This window comes from Toxorhynchites rutilus, chromosome 3 (genome assembly GCF_029784135.1).
Source record: "Toxorhynchites rutilus septentrionalis strain SRP chromosome 3, ASM2978413v1, whole genome shotgun sequence".
Taxonomy (NCBI): Eukaryota; Metazoa; Arthropoda; class Insecta; order Diptera; family Culicidae; genus Toxorhynchites; species Toxorhynchites rutilus.
Window position 1 is genome coordinate 208,813,091 of NC_073746.1, and position 16,462 is coordinate 208,829,552.

Sequence of the window (16,462 nt, forward strand, 5' to 3'; positions counted from 1 at the left end):
TCGCCTCTAGTTTGTCTTCCAAATTGCCATCGTAAACCACACCTACTCCCGATTCAATCACGTACAAAAAGCATACTTAAGCGATACTCTGGTGGTGAAACGCATTTATTTTTCGTGAGACAACATTATTATCGACAAGACAACATCTCTATTGAACGAGCTGAACGGCGAGGGATCGAGGGATTCATTACCTGGCCTGTCTTGACCTGAAACGCATTCAGTTTGTTTGGAACTGAGGGAGCGCAGAAAAGCCGATCCATCAGGAGGAGAAAAGAAGGCGACCATAAGAGTATCAGCATCGAAAAACATCGGAGACATCGGAGTAGCCGCCACACACACACATACACACGCGGAACTATTTTCTTTTGGTTGTCATCCAGCGCCGAGAAGATTCCGGAAAGATGTTATCGTTGCTGAAAAATCTTCCAGTTCCCTTGGAATTGAAAATTACATTCAAGCGCGAGAGTTTATTATGTTTTCTATCCATATAATACTACGACCAAATATATTTGGTTTTGTGATTTTTCAACGTAAGATCACGTCTTTCGGCAAATTTATTAGAGGTGCAATGAATCTTGAGAAGGAATTTCCGCTCTACGCGCACTGGCAAACGATTTTTACTCAACAATTTCTCAAACTAGAAATGGGTGTTGTGAGAAAGGATGAGCGAACGCAACAATTATGTAGACTGATTTGATGCAATAGATATTTTGTCTATTGGAAATGAAATACAAATCGTATCATAATGCAATCAATGTATCATGTATTATACAACTTTCGTGTGATTGCTTCTTTTGCTGAATATTGTGCCTTCAACGTAGCGCTCTCGTTTTCGAAGTTCCCCAAATATTCATTTATTCATTCATTTAGAATTGATTCAGAAGCATAATCTTTGTTGATCTCGCACACATGAATACTTGTGATTACTCCGAGAAACCGCCAATCAGATTGTCCTCGAGCAAAGTCCACAGAGGCTGGAAGCGGTGAGCTCAATGGAAATGGATGATTTTTGAGCGATTTATTGAGATTGTAATTTTCTTTTGTTTTATTCAAAAATAATTATTTTTTTGTGTTCATCTCACGTTTACTAACTACACTTTAATGATTCAGTTTATACTAAACTCTAAACAAAGAACGCACGCCTTGTCGGTTTCCATTCGCTATGAAACGGCTACAAGGCGAAAATTGCAGCCTTACGTTTCCATGGTTTGCCTTCATCATCGGAAAATTTCGGAAAACTGTGCCACTCTTCAGGTGTATCAACCTGACCGCATTTGGCAAGTCTGGGAATGCCAGGGCGAACAATTCGAATGTACCCTTAGAAAAATCCTCGGTCGAAAACTACTAAATACATTTGGTAATGCAAAATTAGTAGAATGTACAAATTTTTTGTACATATTGTCAACAAAGCCGCATCCCTACCAGAGATTAGTATATTTTACTCGATAACATTAGTAAGCTTGGATATTGTCATATCTGAAAACTGGTGAGAAAAGCGCGTATTAACCATTTTCATTGTTCCCATAAGGCAATACGGAGGTATAATAAGGATATAATTCTGATACGTGCATTTTCGGCGAGAAAATGTAGCCGATATTGGGCTTCCGAATCATGGTTCTGCTTGACATATGTGTTTATTAGTACGGTCGAAAATGACTATAGATTGGTAGTATTTACCAAAAAATTCGTTATATTTACTAATTATTTCTCTCAGTGTAGCGTTAATCCGATTGATGTCGTGTGGTTGGAAATGGTTTTTTTCGGGTGAGGAATATTTTTCCTTCACAACTTTGTCCACTTTGTAGATGTAAACCACATCCTGCCGGTTTCCTGAAAATATGTTCACAAAACGAGGCTTCTCCAAATTATACCCTGTCACATCCGTATTGTTGCTGTGTGGTATTCAGAATCTGACGACCCACAATCCAATCGACGAAAATAACATCGACCTTACATGGAACAACATTCCCGTCTTGCCTCCCCTTGTCTATCGTTCGTTGATCGAAAATACGGAATGATTAGCGAAACGAATCGGCATCACTGGTAGTTGCTTTTTCTTCAACGGTAAACTGTCATCTTATACAAAACAAATGGAACATACAACTGGTGAGTATGAAAACTATTTATGTTTTCAGTTTATAATTTATTTATTTATATTTCAGATAGTCTTTGGCAAATTTATTTATCTATTACATATCGTTGCAAGCAGAAGAGAATCCGCTGCAACTCATTTCCAGCCTGCGAACACTATTCGAAAAATTGATTCCCCTTCAGCGTCAGCGCCAGAAGAAAATACGAAAGGTGAATTTTGGATTGATATTTTTCGGAGAAGGAGTATGTATATCACATTTTCATAATGCTCAAAAACATCCCCATCGAATTAATTCCAGGCTTGCAAGAAGTTGATTGGAGACCACAGTTTCGGACTCAACATGTTTTTCGGCCGTTAGCGAAGCCCGTAGACCATGACAAACAAGTTGGCAAACACATGAACTCGTGTGTTACAATCGGTTCGAAAACATACCGCCGTCTAGCTATTCGGTGAAACCGGCTGAGATTCCTGATTATTATAATTATATCAAATACCCGATGGATTTAAAAACGATGGGGGAAAGACTGAAAAATAGGCGAGCTTGACAGTAAAAAAATTGTCTATATTTTTCCACTCATTGCCGCTTGATACTCATTCTAGATATTACGTAGCATGAAGATTGTTCGTGGCAGATATTGCGCGTATTTTCTGAACTGTCGATCACCAGAATCTGAATATTATCGGTAGGCCAATAAATATCACATGTTCCTCTTAGATGTATCATATTACAATTATTTAGGTGTGAGAACACGCGTTACTATCACACCAAGATGATAGAGATCTGCCTTTGGGATAAATGATGTTGGCTTACTCCCATCCGTGGCTCCGATGGCTACACCTACCGATTCATGTGCAAGCTGATGCAAAAAACCTGCGAACTACGTGTTGTTTTGATATTGCCGAGGAACTGCTAAGACATCTAATTGTGAAAAGATTCTTACATACTATGTTTGTGGATCGAACAACAAACTCTACCGGAACGAGTGCCACATGAGGAAAGAGAATTGTGGTTAGCGCATGTTCGTAGTGCCGATGCAGTATTGCTCAAGAATGGTTGAGTGTGCATGTATTTTTATTTCCGTTTTCGTTAATAATAAAATTACAAAAATTATTCATAAATGTATTTTCCTTTTAATGCTTCATTTCTTCTCAATAACAAACCAAGTCAAACAACAAGCAGGCAGTGCTGGAAGCAGCGCTACGTAAGCTCCAGCTGTTCGGAACTGGTTGCAGTAGATTTGTGGTTCGATATATCTGCTTGCATCCTTATCATGCTTGAATTTGTCCACACTAAGAAACTCGGAGGAGGTATTATTGTGAAAAGCATTCCGGGAAAATAGAATTTTTTTCATTTTAGAAAGTCGCAAATTTCGCTCTATTTGAAGGTATCTTTCATTTATTGTAGGCGCTCGCAGGCGGTTCAACGTTTTACTTCCTCATGGAGAAAAACAGATTCACAGGTTAAAAAAAAGTTACGCTGGAAACCAGCCGACTATTCTGAAAATGTTCCGGTCACTTTCGACATCGCTTTCGACCACAAGCTGGTTTCTTCAAATGAAGGAAGTAAATCTTATGTGCTCACTTAATGTCGAAGTTTATCAGGACAGTTCAGTCTTGCAACCAAACATACGGTTATTCTTGGTACAATTGATGAGATTCAAAAGTGGCACTTCGAACGGTAACGATCTTCAAGACTCGAGGAGTGGCCTGACTCCTTCGAGACAAAGCGCGTCAACTCTGACGACAAATGTAACTTCCTCGAGCAACACGGGTCTGCTTAAGTCAGGACCCAGCAATACCGAGTTTGACCAAGAAACTGAAATTCACAATCCGCTTATCATTGATAAGAATACTTTTGAGGTGCTACAGACACATCAATTCATGCAAACGGAGTATGCTCGGCACAGCACTGGTAAATCCAGAGACCCAAATGTAGGATGGATGGAGCCCTCACTCGAGTTAGCGACAAGGAAATCAAGGGCGCCTGCTATTCCCTCGTTGAGTTCAATAGCCGAGTATTGGCTAGCATCAATTCGATCGTCCGATTGTATGAGTGGACTGATGATAAGGATTGCGACTTGAATGTAGCCATTTCAAAAACGTGTTCATATTATATTGTGAAACTAGGGGTAAACTTAGATTGATGCAATTACTTGACTTCCTTCCGTTACTTAGAAGTAACGTTGTTTTTGAACAGGCGACTTCATTTTGGTTGGATATTTAATGCGACCTATCACGCTGCTGCAGTACAAGCAAATGGAAGGTAGTTTTGAGGAGATCGCTCGCGACTAACAACGAAATTGGATGACAGCAGTAGAAATATTAGATGACGATGCTTTCCTCGGGGCGGATAGCAGCAAAAATCTATTTGTTTACCTAAAAGTTGGGTAAGTAGAGTTTCCGTAGCTCGTTTTATCACACGAACAATTTTTCTATTTATTTGAAGGGCCGCAAAACGGACGACGAACAACAGCAAATGCCAGAGGTTGCTCAATTCCATCTCGGTGATATGGTGAATGTATTCTGCCACGGTTCACTCGTGATGCGAAACATTGGTGAGCGAACGGCGGCGACAACGAGTTGTGTGCTATTTGGCATGGTCAGCGGTGCAATAGGTCTGCTCACACAAATACCACTCGATTCTTGTGAATTATGAATTTCTTCGAAAGTTACAGGAAAAAATTACTGACACAATCGAATCAGTTGGCAAGTTTCTTTTTCTTCTTTTTTGGCTTAGAGAGATTTTAAACTTTTCAGCTCATTCGCCTCTAATGTTGACAAGATTGATTATTCGTATTGGCGTAGTTTTCACACCGAAATGAAAACAGCACGTTGCGGGGGATTTATTGATGGAGACCTTGTGGAATGTTTTCTGGATTTAAGTCGGGGAAAAATGTACAAAGCTGCAGTGGGATTGCAGATCGACGTGATTGGAACTAAGAAGGAAGCGGCCGTAGATGATATAACCCAGATGTTTGCAGATTGTAGAGATTGTAGAAAGCAGAAAGTAAACCAAAATATAGAAAACCTAACACGAATACGTTAGGATGTCTAGTGTTGATCATTACGGTGCTATCAGTTGTTCTCTGACACAAATGCTGACAAAACGAGAAGTTACATATTTTTCCTAAAAAAAAATATTAAGAAAACAACTCATTAAATAATCTATTCAGCTGGACGAACAATAGATCGAGCTAAGCTCATGAATTTCAGCACTATTCGCGAAACAAAATTTAATATTTGTGGGATAATAAAGAAACTCCAGTTTACTACAAAATTTGTACAACATCTCATTAGTTCGATTCGAATAGTCATGTATGGTCGGTCTCTCAAAACTATTTAAGAGTTTTATCGAGTTTTATTGAAAGTTTTCTTTTCGTTCCAAAACAAGAATGAGAGTGTTTATTCAGCTGCTTAGTTTATAACAGGAAAAAGTCGAATTTCGATATTTGTGTTGAAGAATGAAAAATTACTCTCCCCTTTATTCCACGCGACGAGTGACGTGAGATTGCAAAGTTTATCACTTACTACCCAACTTATACCCGAGTCGATAACAAATGAGTACACGACTTCAAATCTCACCTAGGGACGAACTACAGTAAAACCTGTTTTTGGGCGGTTTTTTTATGCGACATATGAAAAGAAGCATATTTGACGAAGTTATCGTCCATTTAGTTTTTTTCGATCCACTTCTGAAATCATTCCCCTTCTCCCATCAAATGCTCTAAGTTTTTCTAAGTTATTGCATGACATGATATCTAACAGCATCACGTTTCGGCATACAACTAAAAGCACAAAACAGCCACGCGCAACCGAAGAGGCAAACTGTCCCATTGCAAAGCAGGGAAACAAAAGGAAATTGAACGGTGAACGGCATGGATTTGAGCTTAATTTTGGTTTGTGCTAACGTAAGGACAGTTATCACCACTCACGAGACGCGACACGGGACTAAGACATAACACTTATAGTCCTTACAAACGTTAAACGTGTTATAGTGAATGCATGGTGAATTCTATTCCTCTCTGCTGCGGAATCATCTCTCTCCATAGGTATGTTAAAGAGACGATGCGCCATGGAATGAAAAGCTGCTTGCTTTTGAGCGCCAAAATGGTTGGAGTCGGAGGTTATGTATCTGTCTGTAGACGTTGGTTTACGGTTTATCCCAAACTTTAGATATGTGTACGAATATGTGTTAGTACTTATTGTACTTATTGTACTCCTCGAGTCTTGAAGATCGTTACCGTTAGTACTTATTGACACCGTCCAGTAGATGGGCAACATCGAGCCCGAAACCGGTCGACGAAAAAAGGTAATTTTAACCCGTTTAACGTTTGTAAGGACTATAAGTGTTGTGTCTTAGTCCCGTGTCGCGTCTCGTGAGTGGGCATGGATTTGAGTTATTTTCTTGAGGGAAACTTTTTTTATGCGGTCTCTATCTACCGCACAAAAAAAGGTTTGCCTGTGTAGTCACGCCATTAGCCTACGGGATTGCAGTGACTTGAGCCATCTCATTTCATTCGCCGCGCGTAATAAGGCTGAAGTTAAAGAAAACGTTTTTTCATTCAATTGTATACTCTTCTTCAAATAAAATCAATAACGCCCAAAAAGTACACAGTAGCAACATTATATCATGGACAGACATACAGTTGTACTAGCGTTGTACGTGTACAGTGTTGTACAGGTACCATCCTACCATGACAGACATACTTTGGTTGTACATTGTACCGCATGTCAAACTGACAATCAGAATTTTTTTCCGATTTACATTACATATTTCAATGAAAAAGGTTTTTATTTAGCGTTCAAACTATCAAACATAACAAACAAGTTTAAAATCTGAGTTAATAACTCAAGAGAAAGTCAATGAAAAGAACGTTTACCAAGTGTTTTGATCGGTTTGTTCATGCTACTCACCACTAACCGTCTATGGCGCTGCGCACAGTACAGCTGTAGCCATGTACAGCGGTAAAATAGGTCGGTACAGGTACAGCGATTGTACCGAGTTGCTTGCATGGTTCTAGCGCTGTACATGGTGACAGACATACAACTTTCGAAGTACAACGGTAGTACAGCTGTATGTCTGTCATAAGTATTACAGAGAAGTTCAGTTTCCGGTCTGTGACACCGTGCGCGAGTATACGAGTTGAGATTTTGCGCGCGAGTACAGGAGGCAACAGTTGGTACCTCACACAATCAGCTGGTTGATGCAAACAGTTTCGAACTGTTATCAAACAAGTGTGAGCTGTTGCTGTGTCGTTGATCAGTGCTGTGGATAGATTTGGTTGAGACAATATGAAATACGCCGTTATAACAGGTTAGAAGAAGTGATATTCTACAAATAATACTTCAAATACTTCGAAGTATTTCATACAAATGTTTGAAAGACAACCATTTTAGAAGAAGATTATCCACGTCTCTGTATCTACTTGAGCCACTATGGCCTCACATAAATGTGTGAATACAATCATGTTAGATACAACTAAATTAGCAGGTTTCGCTAATTAAAGGTATCGGTTGCTTAGGGTGCGCGTGGTCCATACAAATGTTCTCTTTAACTGTTTTGAAACCGTTAAAATTTTATCAAATAATGTACTCGAAAGATGTTATAGTGTATTACATTGTAAATATTCTCATTTCAGTAAGTGATACATGTTCCAATGGAACCGCCACAGATACAAGTGGACCTCTGCTGATTAGTTTAGTCGAAAGCAAACTCAATGGTACTGTTGTTAACTATTTAGTTGTACCGGATGATATCGATACAATAAAGGTATACTATATATTAGAAGCTTCACTGTCATTATACTTTCTTCAAATAATTGCAGCAATCTCTTATATATTCATCCGATGTGCTTCAAGCGAGCGCAATCTTTACCACAGGAGGAACCGGTTTTGCTCCTCGTGATGTTACTCCAGAAGCTACCAAAGCTGTTCTTACCAAGGAAGCACCTCAGCTATCGCTAGCAATGACATTGAAGAGCATGGAGAAGACAAAATTTGCGTGTTTGTCTAGAGCTGTTTGTGGTATTCGGAATCGGACACTAATCGTGAATTTTCCAGGCAGTAAAAAAGCTGTCGAAGAATGCTTTTATGCCATAAACGATGTCATACCTCATATGCTGCAATTGCTTACTGACAACGTGCCAAAGGTGAGGGAAACGCATCGGAAAATGCAGTCTCATGGTGATGGCGAAAACGTTCATGTATGCCCTCATGCCACTGGCAAAGGTGGAGACGACAGAAACTCCCCATTTCCGATGATTGATGTTGGAGAAGCTCTAAAGATCATTCTCTCTGCGATAGATTCCAAATCAAGTCCGAAGAAGCAAATGAGTCGCGTGAACATTCCGCCTTTTCGTGCGTCAATTAAGGACGGTTATGCTATGAAATCTATCGGTGGAAAAGGGGTGAAACGCGTTATTAAATATGTAGCCGCTGGCAGTGGAATCATTCGAGACAACTTCAATATCGATGAGTGCTACAAAATCAACACCGGTGCTCCTGTTCCGGATTACGCAGATTGCGTTGTACAAGTTGAGGATACAAAATTGATATCATCCGTAAATGACGCTGAAAGTATCGTTGAAATTCTCATTGACCCGACTCCAGATCTTGATATCCGTCCCATTGGCAGTGATTTACGAATGGGTGAAGAGGTGTTTGAATATCGCTTCCCCCTTAGCGCCGCCCAAAAGTCATTGCTTGCGTCAATCGGTGAGACGCCAAAAGTGGACAAACTTAAGATTGCAATTATATCCACTGGTGATGAACTCGTGCATCCGTATGGCGACAGCTCTCAAGGAGAACCGCTGGAAGGAAAAATATATGATTCCAACACAACTATGCTCACACAGTTACTGGTGCAATTTGGTTTTGGTGAAGATCAATGTTCGGTAAATCACATTGTTATCAAAGATGAGTAAGTATTTAATAATATTTTTTTTGGTCTCCCATTAACAGAATATCATTGCAGCTATACTTCGTTCCACAATGGAATAGAATCATTCACCGATTCCATGCACGTGATTATCTGTACTGGAGGGGTATCAATGGGCGACAAAGACTTTGTGAAGCCAGTATTGGAAGATTTGCAATACGATTTGAAGTTCGGACGAGTCAATATGAAACCCGGAAAACCTTTTACCTTTGCCAGTAAAGGAAGTACCTTATTTTTTGGATTGCCTGGCAATCCTGTGTCTGCTTTCGTTACGTTTCACATTTTTGCGCTACCAGCGCTACGGAAATATCTTTCATCCATAAACGGTGCCTCTTGTACATTTGCAAAATGCTGTCTTCCCAACATAACCGTTGAGGTAAATAATTTTTGGGCTATAATTGAATACTATTCCCGCCATTGTCCTTATTTCCAGCTTGATACGGAGTGCTACTACTTGGATCCTAGGCCAGAATGCGTACGAGCTTCGATTACATCGAAGAATGGCAAACTCTACGCACGGGTCACCGATAAACAAATTAGCAGTCGACTGAAAAGCATCGTCGAAGCTGATGTTCTGTTACATTTTCCGGCACGAACTCCGTCCAAGACCACGGTTGTACAAGGGGAGCTCCTCACAGCATCAGTAATCCGAACTGATTTTATTTCTGCGTATGAATAACATTGCTCCAAAAAAGAACTATCTCACAGTACATAAATCATGAAATCAAGATCAAACTCATATAGGAGAATCCTTTGGATTTATTAACACATAAAAATAGTCTCTTTTATTTATTTTGGTTTAACGTCTTTACATCATGGCTACCTCTCTCCAATTCCACGGGCACCCTTGTTTGATGTGTTCCTCATCTTCTCGTACCCGTCAGATTCCCGATGAACACGATTTTTACAGCTGTCCGACATTCTTGCAACATGTCCTGCCCAACGCATCCTCTCAGCTTTGATCACTTCCTGGAAACTGGGTTCGCCGGTGAGTTGCGTGAGCTCGTGGTTCAACCTTCGCCTCTATACGCCGTTCTCCTGCACACCGCCGAAGATGGTTTTTAACACACGTCGCAGGTACTCTTTGAGTATTGTACACGTTTCGTGCCCGTAGAGCACACCGGTCTTATGAGCGTTTTGTACAGAGAACATTTCGCACGAGTCCGAGTCTGATACGGCCACGTACCTCCATTACACAATGGTCCAGGAGATGCATTTAAGTGAAAATTAGCATTTAGAGCTCGACAGTTATTCTTAGACAAAGTTGTTACTCATGATAGAGCGCTCGTTTTTATGTTGTCAAAAATAGGGTGACCAAAATTTTCGATGAAATAAAAAATCTAATTTTCTTACCTTTTCAGATAGAGGTAAACATAGTTCAACAATGTTGTAGCTCCAATTATTTGAGACATCTTTTTAGGACAAAGTTTTCCTCTATCTCTTGAAATAACCGATATAGCGCCTTTTTCTAAGTTACGTTAGTGTCACCATGAAAAAAACTGCTTTTTGCTCTAACTTTTATGTTTCAAATTTTACATGCAGTGTTGGAAAGACTTTTAGAGTTTACTAATACAAGCATTTTTTGATGCAGAACTTGTCAGTATCTCAACTTTACTTTACTCAAAGTTATTGATTTTTCTTCCCAAAAAACATGCTCTTTTCATTTGTTTGTTATTCTTTCTATGGCAAACGTAAAGTTATTGGCCGCATTTGAAAGAGCATATTTCACTCTACATGATGTGTGATTTTCAAAACTATGTTTTTTTGTGTTTGAGTAATATTGAGTAATATTGAAATCATGAGTTTTTGGGTAAAAAAACAACAATAACTTTGAGTAGGATTAAGATATTGGCAAGTTCTGCATCGCAAAATGTTGGTATCGATAAGCTCTAAAAGTCGTACGAAGACAGTTTTGATGTAGAATTTGAAATATAAAAGTTATAGCAGAAAAAACACATTTTTTCATGGTCACCCTAATACAACTTAGAAAAAAGCGTTACATCGATTATTTTAAGAGATAGACAAAAGCTTTGTTCTACAAAAATGTTTTAAAAAAACTAGGGCTACAACATTATTGAACTATGTTTATCTCTATATATAAAGATAAGAAAGTTAGATTTTTCATTTCATCGACAATTTTGGTCACCCTATTTTTGATAACATAAAAATGAGCGCTCTATCATATGTAACAACTTTGTCTAAGACAGTTTTGTCTAAACAATAAATATCTCCCACAAAGTTGTTTTAGCGCCCTCTATCTGAGTTGGGTAACTATGAAAAAACGTGTTTTTTTCACTCTAACTTTCATATTTAAAATTCTACATCAAAATGGTCTTCGTACGACTTTTGAGCTTATCAATAGCAACATTTTGCGATGCAGAACATGTCAATATCTTAATTCTGCTCAAAGTTGTTGATGGTTTTTCATCCAAAAACTCATGATTTCGATTTTAATTTACTCAAACACAAAAAATAACATAGTTTTGAAAATCACATATTATATAGAGTGAAATCTGTTCTTTCAAATTCCGCTAACAAACAGTTTTTGTTTGCCCCAGAAAGAATGACAAACAAATGAAAAGAGCATGTTTTTTGGGAAGAAATATCAATAACTATGAGTAAAGTTGAGATATTGACAAGTTCTGCATCGAAAAATGTTTGTATTAGTAAGCTCAAAAGTCTTTCGAAGACAGTTTGCATGTAAAATTTGAAACATAAAAGTTAGAGCAAAAAACAGTTTTTTTCATGGTGACACTAACGTAACTTAGAAAAAAGGCACTATATCGGTTATTTCAAGAGATAGAGAAAAACTTTGTTCTACAAAGATGTCTCAAATAATTGGAGCTACAACATTGTCGAACTATTTTTACCCCTATCTATAAAGATAAGAAAATTAGATTTTTTATTTCATCGACAATTTTAGTCATCCTATTTTTGACAACATAAAAATGAGCGCTCTATCAAGAGTAATAACTTTGTCTAAGACAATTTTTGTCTAGAGAATAACTGTCGAGCTCTAAATGCTAATTTCCACTTAAATGCATCTCCTGGACCATTGTGCATTGTCAATAAGGCAACACAGCTTTGCTTCCGGCTCGTCTACGATACTGTGGCTCCTCCTAAGCGATACAAGTAGCTGCTGCATAACTTCCTGTCAAACGTGTCTCTCGTCCAGTCTGCGTCACAATATTCTGTCAATTCCAGCTTCCTTTCGTCATTTTCACCCAACCTGAACCCGTAATCGATGATGTAGATCAGGTAGCGGACGACTCGTTTGGCTTCCGTCTAATCGACCGCTGTGGGGGACAACTCACACAACGGCTTAGTAAACCAACACTTGCGGCTATATCCGGACGACTGTATGTTGCTAGGTAGAGCAAACATCCGATTAGATTGTGGTAGTTGACGTTATCCTTCAACTTCTCGCTGTCGAATCTCAACTTGAAATAGTTCGTGTCCATGGGATACTTCGAATCTTTTGCTCCCTCCAATCCAAAGCGTGTCGCTTCAGATAGTAAAATCCCTTATCCTTGATTACTCGCATTCCCAGGAACCAGTTGATGTCCCCGAGCGTTGTCGCCGCCAGCTTGTCTCGAAGAGCCAGCTCAATTCTTCTTATCTCCATACTGTGTTTGCAAACGATCACGATGTAATCTACGTATATTAGCAAAAATGTCCACTGGTCATTCTCCAGATGCTTCCGAAACAAAACATGTGTCCGACAAACATTACTCGAAAATTAAATCTTTCAGATTCTCGCGGCCTGCTTTAACCCATACATACTCTTGTGAAGCCTACCAACTTGATGCTCTTTTCCGGGAACTACATAACCTTCCGGTTGACGCATGTGAATCACTTTCTCCAGCGTTTCGTACAAGTACGCGATCTTTATATCTGAATGTTTAACCTGTAATTTCTGGTGCCCAGCTATGGTAAGTAATACACGAAATGTAGATTGCCTAGCAACGGGGATTGAAACTTCTTCGTAATCCCAACCGTAGCGCTTACCAAATCCCTGGGCTACAAGCCTGGCCTTGACATTCCCAACCGCATCTGACTTTTTCTTATAAATTCATTTGCAGCCTATGACAACCGTCCTAAGTGTTATTGGAAATGAGAGACTTGTATTCATCGTTGATCGCCTACATTCAGTTATTCTCCTTGCACGTCGTAGCTTCTTCCAATGTTGTTGATTCTCCGCAATCTATCGTAGCCAATTCAAGCACGTAATCGTTAAATCTTGCTGGTAATTCACCTCTCGTCGAACGACGGGGAACCTCTCCGGGTTCGGCTAACTCCTTCTGTCCATAAAAATATGTCTTCGGCAGTGTCGAACCCCAGCAAATTGTCTTCGTCCGGTTTCTTATCAGGCTTCCGTGGCTCCAAAACCCACTGAAGATTTTTCTCATACTCGTCTCAACGGTCTTCGACTGCGTTTCCTCATCCATATTCACGTTTCTAAAAATTTGACATCCCGACTAATGACTATGTGTTCGGTTTCTTCATTAACCCTTTCACATACAACATCGAGTCTCACTCGATTTGAAATGACTGTGCCAAAACGTACAACATCGAGTCTCTCTCGTTCTGCGCTTGCATATCACAAGGTGTCAAGACGCTCAGTAGAGTAGTGAAATTACGCGATGCGTGACCCATAGAGGCGTTTGTATTTGGTCTACTCTTTTGAGAATTAAATCGTACGAGAAGGGATTAAGGAATCGGTTAGCCCTTTGTTGGTTAGAGTAGCTGATAAATACTAGCTTCCGAGCCTTAACATCCATCTTCTCCCGCTTCTCGGCAGGAATCTGCACCCATGCTTCTGAACCGAATATTTTGAAGTGCTCAAGATTCAGCTTCCGTTGATGCCGCTTTTCAAACGGCGACATTCCAATTGACCGAGGCGACACTCGATTTTAGGTGTACGTGGTGGTTAGGACCGCCTCGTCCCAGAATCCATGATCGGCCGTTTTCGGAAAGGGGGTTCGCGCTATTTTGCCCTCTAGACAACAACAGCATGTCGTTCTGATACTATATTCAACTATATTCAACCCAAGGACCTGTCTATTCGCAAAAATCGTCTTGACCACGTCGGGATCACGATGACCTAACCTGCGATGTCAAGTATGCTGACAATCTAACGTATGGTATGGCTGTAAACTTATCGATGCCTGCTCCGCCGTACACAGCTTGTACAGACTGCCATAGCGGCTGGCCACGGCCTATTTTCCGTTCTTGTTCCGTACTTCGCAGTCTTTCTTACTGAACATTACTCGTAAAATTTTACTTGCAAGGGTACTCACTGAAATAAGCACACTCGTCAGCTTCGGTATGAACAGCGTAACCGCATCGGCAATTCTAATTATCGTCCCATCACCCATACTTTCTACCTTTTCACCATTAGCCAGCGTTACGTTCATTCCCTTCGTTGGCTTGATACTCACTTTGGGATCTTCTTCCTTCTTCTGCTGGCTGGTATTGTCCTTCTTTTTTCCGGATTCCTTCTGCAGGAGACGGTAATTCCTCTTCAGATGTCCCGGTTTATTGCAGTGGTAGCACACACGACTTTCTTTGTTCACACCACTACCTCCACCGCCATGATGATGCTCCGTTAAGGTGAAGGTGGAAGCTAGCCACAAATGGCTGTCACAATGGCCCTCATTTCTTTCATCTCCCTCCCTCACCCTCACCAAAAAATCAATAATTTTGCGAAACAGTGTGAAGAAAATAATCGTTTTCGCATACTTCTCATCAAGTAATATCAACCAAAGTCTAATCGATTACTCACAAGATATTAAATTTTCATCTGCTGTCGCACTGTATAGGGAAAAACGTCGGAAAACTTGAGCTAGTGCTCTGAAAGTTAATTTTCATTTTTCAATGGTTTTGTTTGTATTGGTGAAAGCATCGTTATTTTTTCTACACTGATGCCAGACAACATCATCGAAACAGCTATAAAAACCACTCAATAAAATGTTATTCCTGAGGCGTTTCATGTCATGAAAATCAATAGAATAAAATTGTGTTGATATCAACACAATTATTATTTTTACGTTTAATGGGTCTATAATGTAAGTTTTAGCAACTTTAACATTGGGTAAGAAAATTGTACTGCAAAGCTCGGAACACTGCTCGGAACGGCTGCCTATGCTTTCAAAAACAGTAAACGGAAAAGTATTACATTCAATCAAAATGCCTCGGCCAACGAAGAGAAGGGTTATGGCTCTCCAACGTGAATATCAATTTGGAATCATCAAAGATGACAGGCGCCCTTCCTGGAGATTAACCCTTTGCGGTCGGAGTTAATTTTCCATGAAAGAGATCCTTTTATCTTTCCACGCTAATAATATTTTGTTTTTACACAGTACCGTTACCTATTATTCATAGAAATGCCTTATACGTTCATGAAAAAGTTCACTAGACATGCATTTGCATTTTGAAAAAAATGTAAACAGCATATCGTTAAATAAAGTATTTAGTATGATTTCTTGGTATGGTGGCTGAGAGCAGACAAACGACCGCAAAAGGTTAATCAACATTACTAATTGTTAATCTAACTAATATATTTTTGAAGCAATTCATTCAAACTGTAATTTGTCATGCAGGACTCTTAAAATTATATACTCAAGTGAGGACCACTACACTGCCGTAATCTCACAAAGTGACGTCTAATCGGAGTATATGGGGGTGAAATGAAAACCAAAACAGAACACGCAAGAAAAAATTAAAGATTTTGAATGCTTATAACTCGAGCACTTCTTAATAGATCGGAAAGATGTTTGCATCAATTGGTATGAAATATTTCTACGCATATATCACACTGAATAATTTTGTTTTCATGATAAACAATTAATAACTGCAAAATATCAAACGTTATCTAAACGCTCTAACTGCCTCGTTTTGATTGACCCGATTTACGGTTTCCCCAACACAGACAACAAAATCAATGTACTTGGGGGAATCCGCTTTGCAAATAAATGCAAGTTGGGGGAACTTTTGTTCCACCGAAATGTTTTACCTGACACAGCCAATAAAACCAAGGTAACTGGGGAAATTGACCTTTCAAATACATCCCGCTCAAGATGATTTTCATTCGCATTCGTTGTCCATTGAAACTTCATTGCGAAACCCAGTCCCTTCGTGGTTCTGCTTTCTTGACACTTTTCACAGAGCTCATGACCAAGTTGGTTGGAGTGAATATTCATATCCGATAGCATGCTTTTGTAATATGAATAACTGCATCATTCTGGAGAGTTAGCTTCACGCTGGACAATGAATTGCTCATGCATTATCTTACATGTTAGATCCGACGGTAAATAATGTACATTTGGCGCGTGTTCTCTTCTGCAGTGTGAAATGGTTGGACTGTAGGACAGTATATCTTCCCGTAGAGCTTGTGCAAGAGGATTCAATGGAACCTTCTTTGAATTGTTATT

General features: G+C 39.5%; 1 protein-coding gene and 3 long non-coding RNA genes across 4 annotated transcripts; all 4 read left to right on the forward strand.

The window, feature by feature from the left end:
* Positions 1 to 1,940: 1,940 nt before the first annotated feature.
* Positions 1,941 to 2,627, forward strand: LOC129775922 (uncharacterized). The gene is made up of 3 exons (XR_008743029.1): positions 1,941 to 2,106; positions 2,163 to 2,334; positions 2,391 to 2,627. It is a non-coding gene; the product is annotated as an uncharacterized LOC129775922 (long non-coding RNA).
* Positions 2,628 to 2,687: 60 nt separating this feature from the next.
* On the forward strand, positions 2,688 to 3,211 carry LOC129775923 (uncharacterized). The gene is made up of 2 exons (XR_008743030.1): positions 2,688 to 2,775; positions 2,832 to 3,211. It is a non-coding gene; the product is annotated as an uncharacterized LOC129775923 (long non-coding RNA).
* A 1,034-nt stretch (positions 3,212 to 4,245) lies between these two features.
* On the forward strand, positions 4,246 to 5,278 carry LOC129775925 (uncharacterized). Its single transcript, XR_008743031.1, has 3 exons — positions 4,246 to 4,479; positions 4,539 to 4,707; positions 4,768 to 5,278. It is a non-coding gene; the product is annotated as an uncharacterized LOC129775925 (long non-coding RNA).
* Positions 5,279 to 7,107: 1,829 nt separating this feature from the next.
* On the forward strand, positions 7,108 to 9,811 carry LOC129776489 (molybdenum cofactor synthesis protein cinnamon). The gene is made up of 5 exons (XM_055782165.1): positions 7,108 to 7,406; positions 7,732 to 7,862; positions 7,918 to 9,011; positions 9,066 to 9,405; positions 9,463 to 9,811. Exons 1-5 carry the CDS (start codon positions 7,385 to 7,387, stop codon positions 9,706 to 9,708), a joined length of 1,833 nt encoding a protein of 610 aa, XP_055638140.1. The 5' UTR covers positions 7,108 to 7,384; the 3' UTR covers positions 9,709 to 9,811.
* Positions 9,812 to 16,462: the final 6,651 nt, after the last annotated feature.

Coding starts and splice junctions, on each gene's coding strand:
- LOC129776489 (XM_055782165.1), top strand. CDS start 7,385: ATGAAATACGCCGTTATAACAG. Junction 7,407..7,731: donor GAAATACGCCGTTATAACAG/GTTAGAAGAAGT, acceptor TTCTCATTTCAG/TAAGTGATACATGTTCCAAT. Junction 9,406..9,462: donor TTCCCAACATAACCGTTGAG/GTAAATAATTTT, acceptor CCTTATTTCCAG/CTTGATACGGAGTGCTACTA.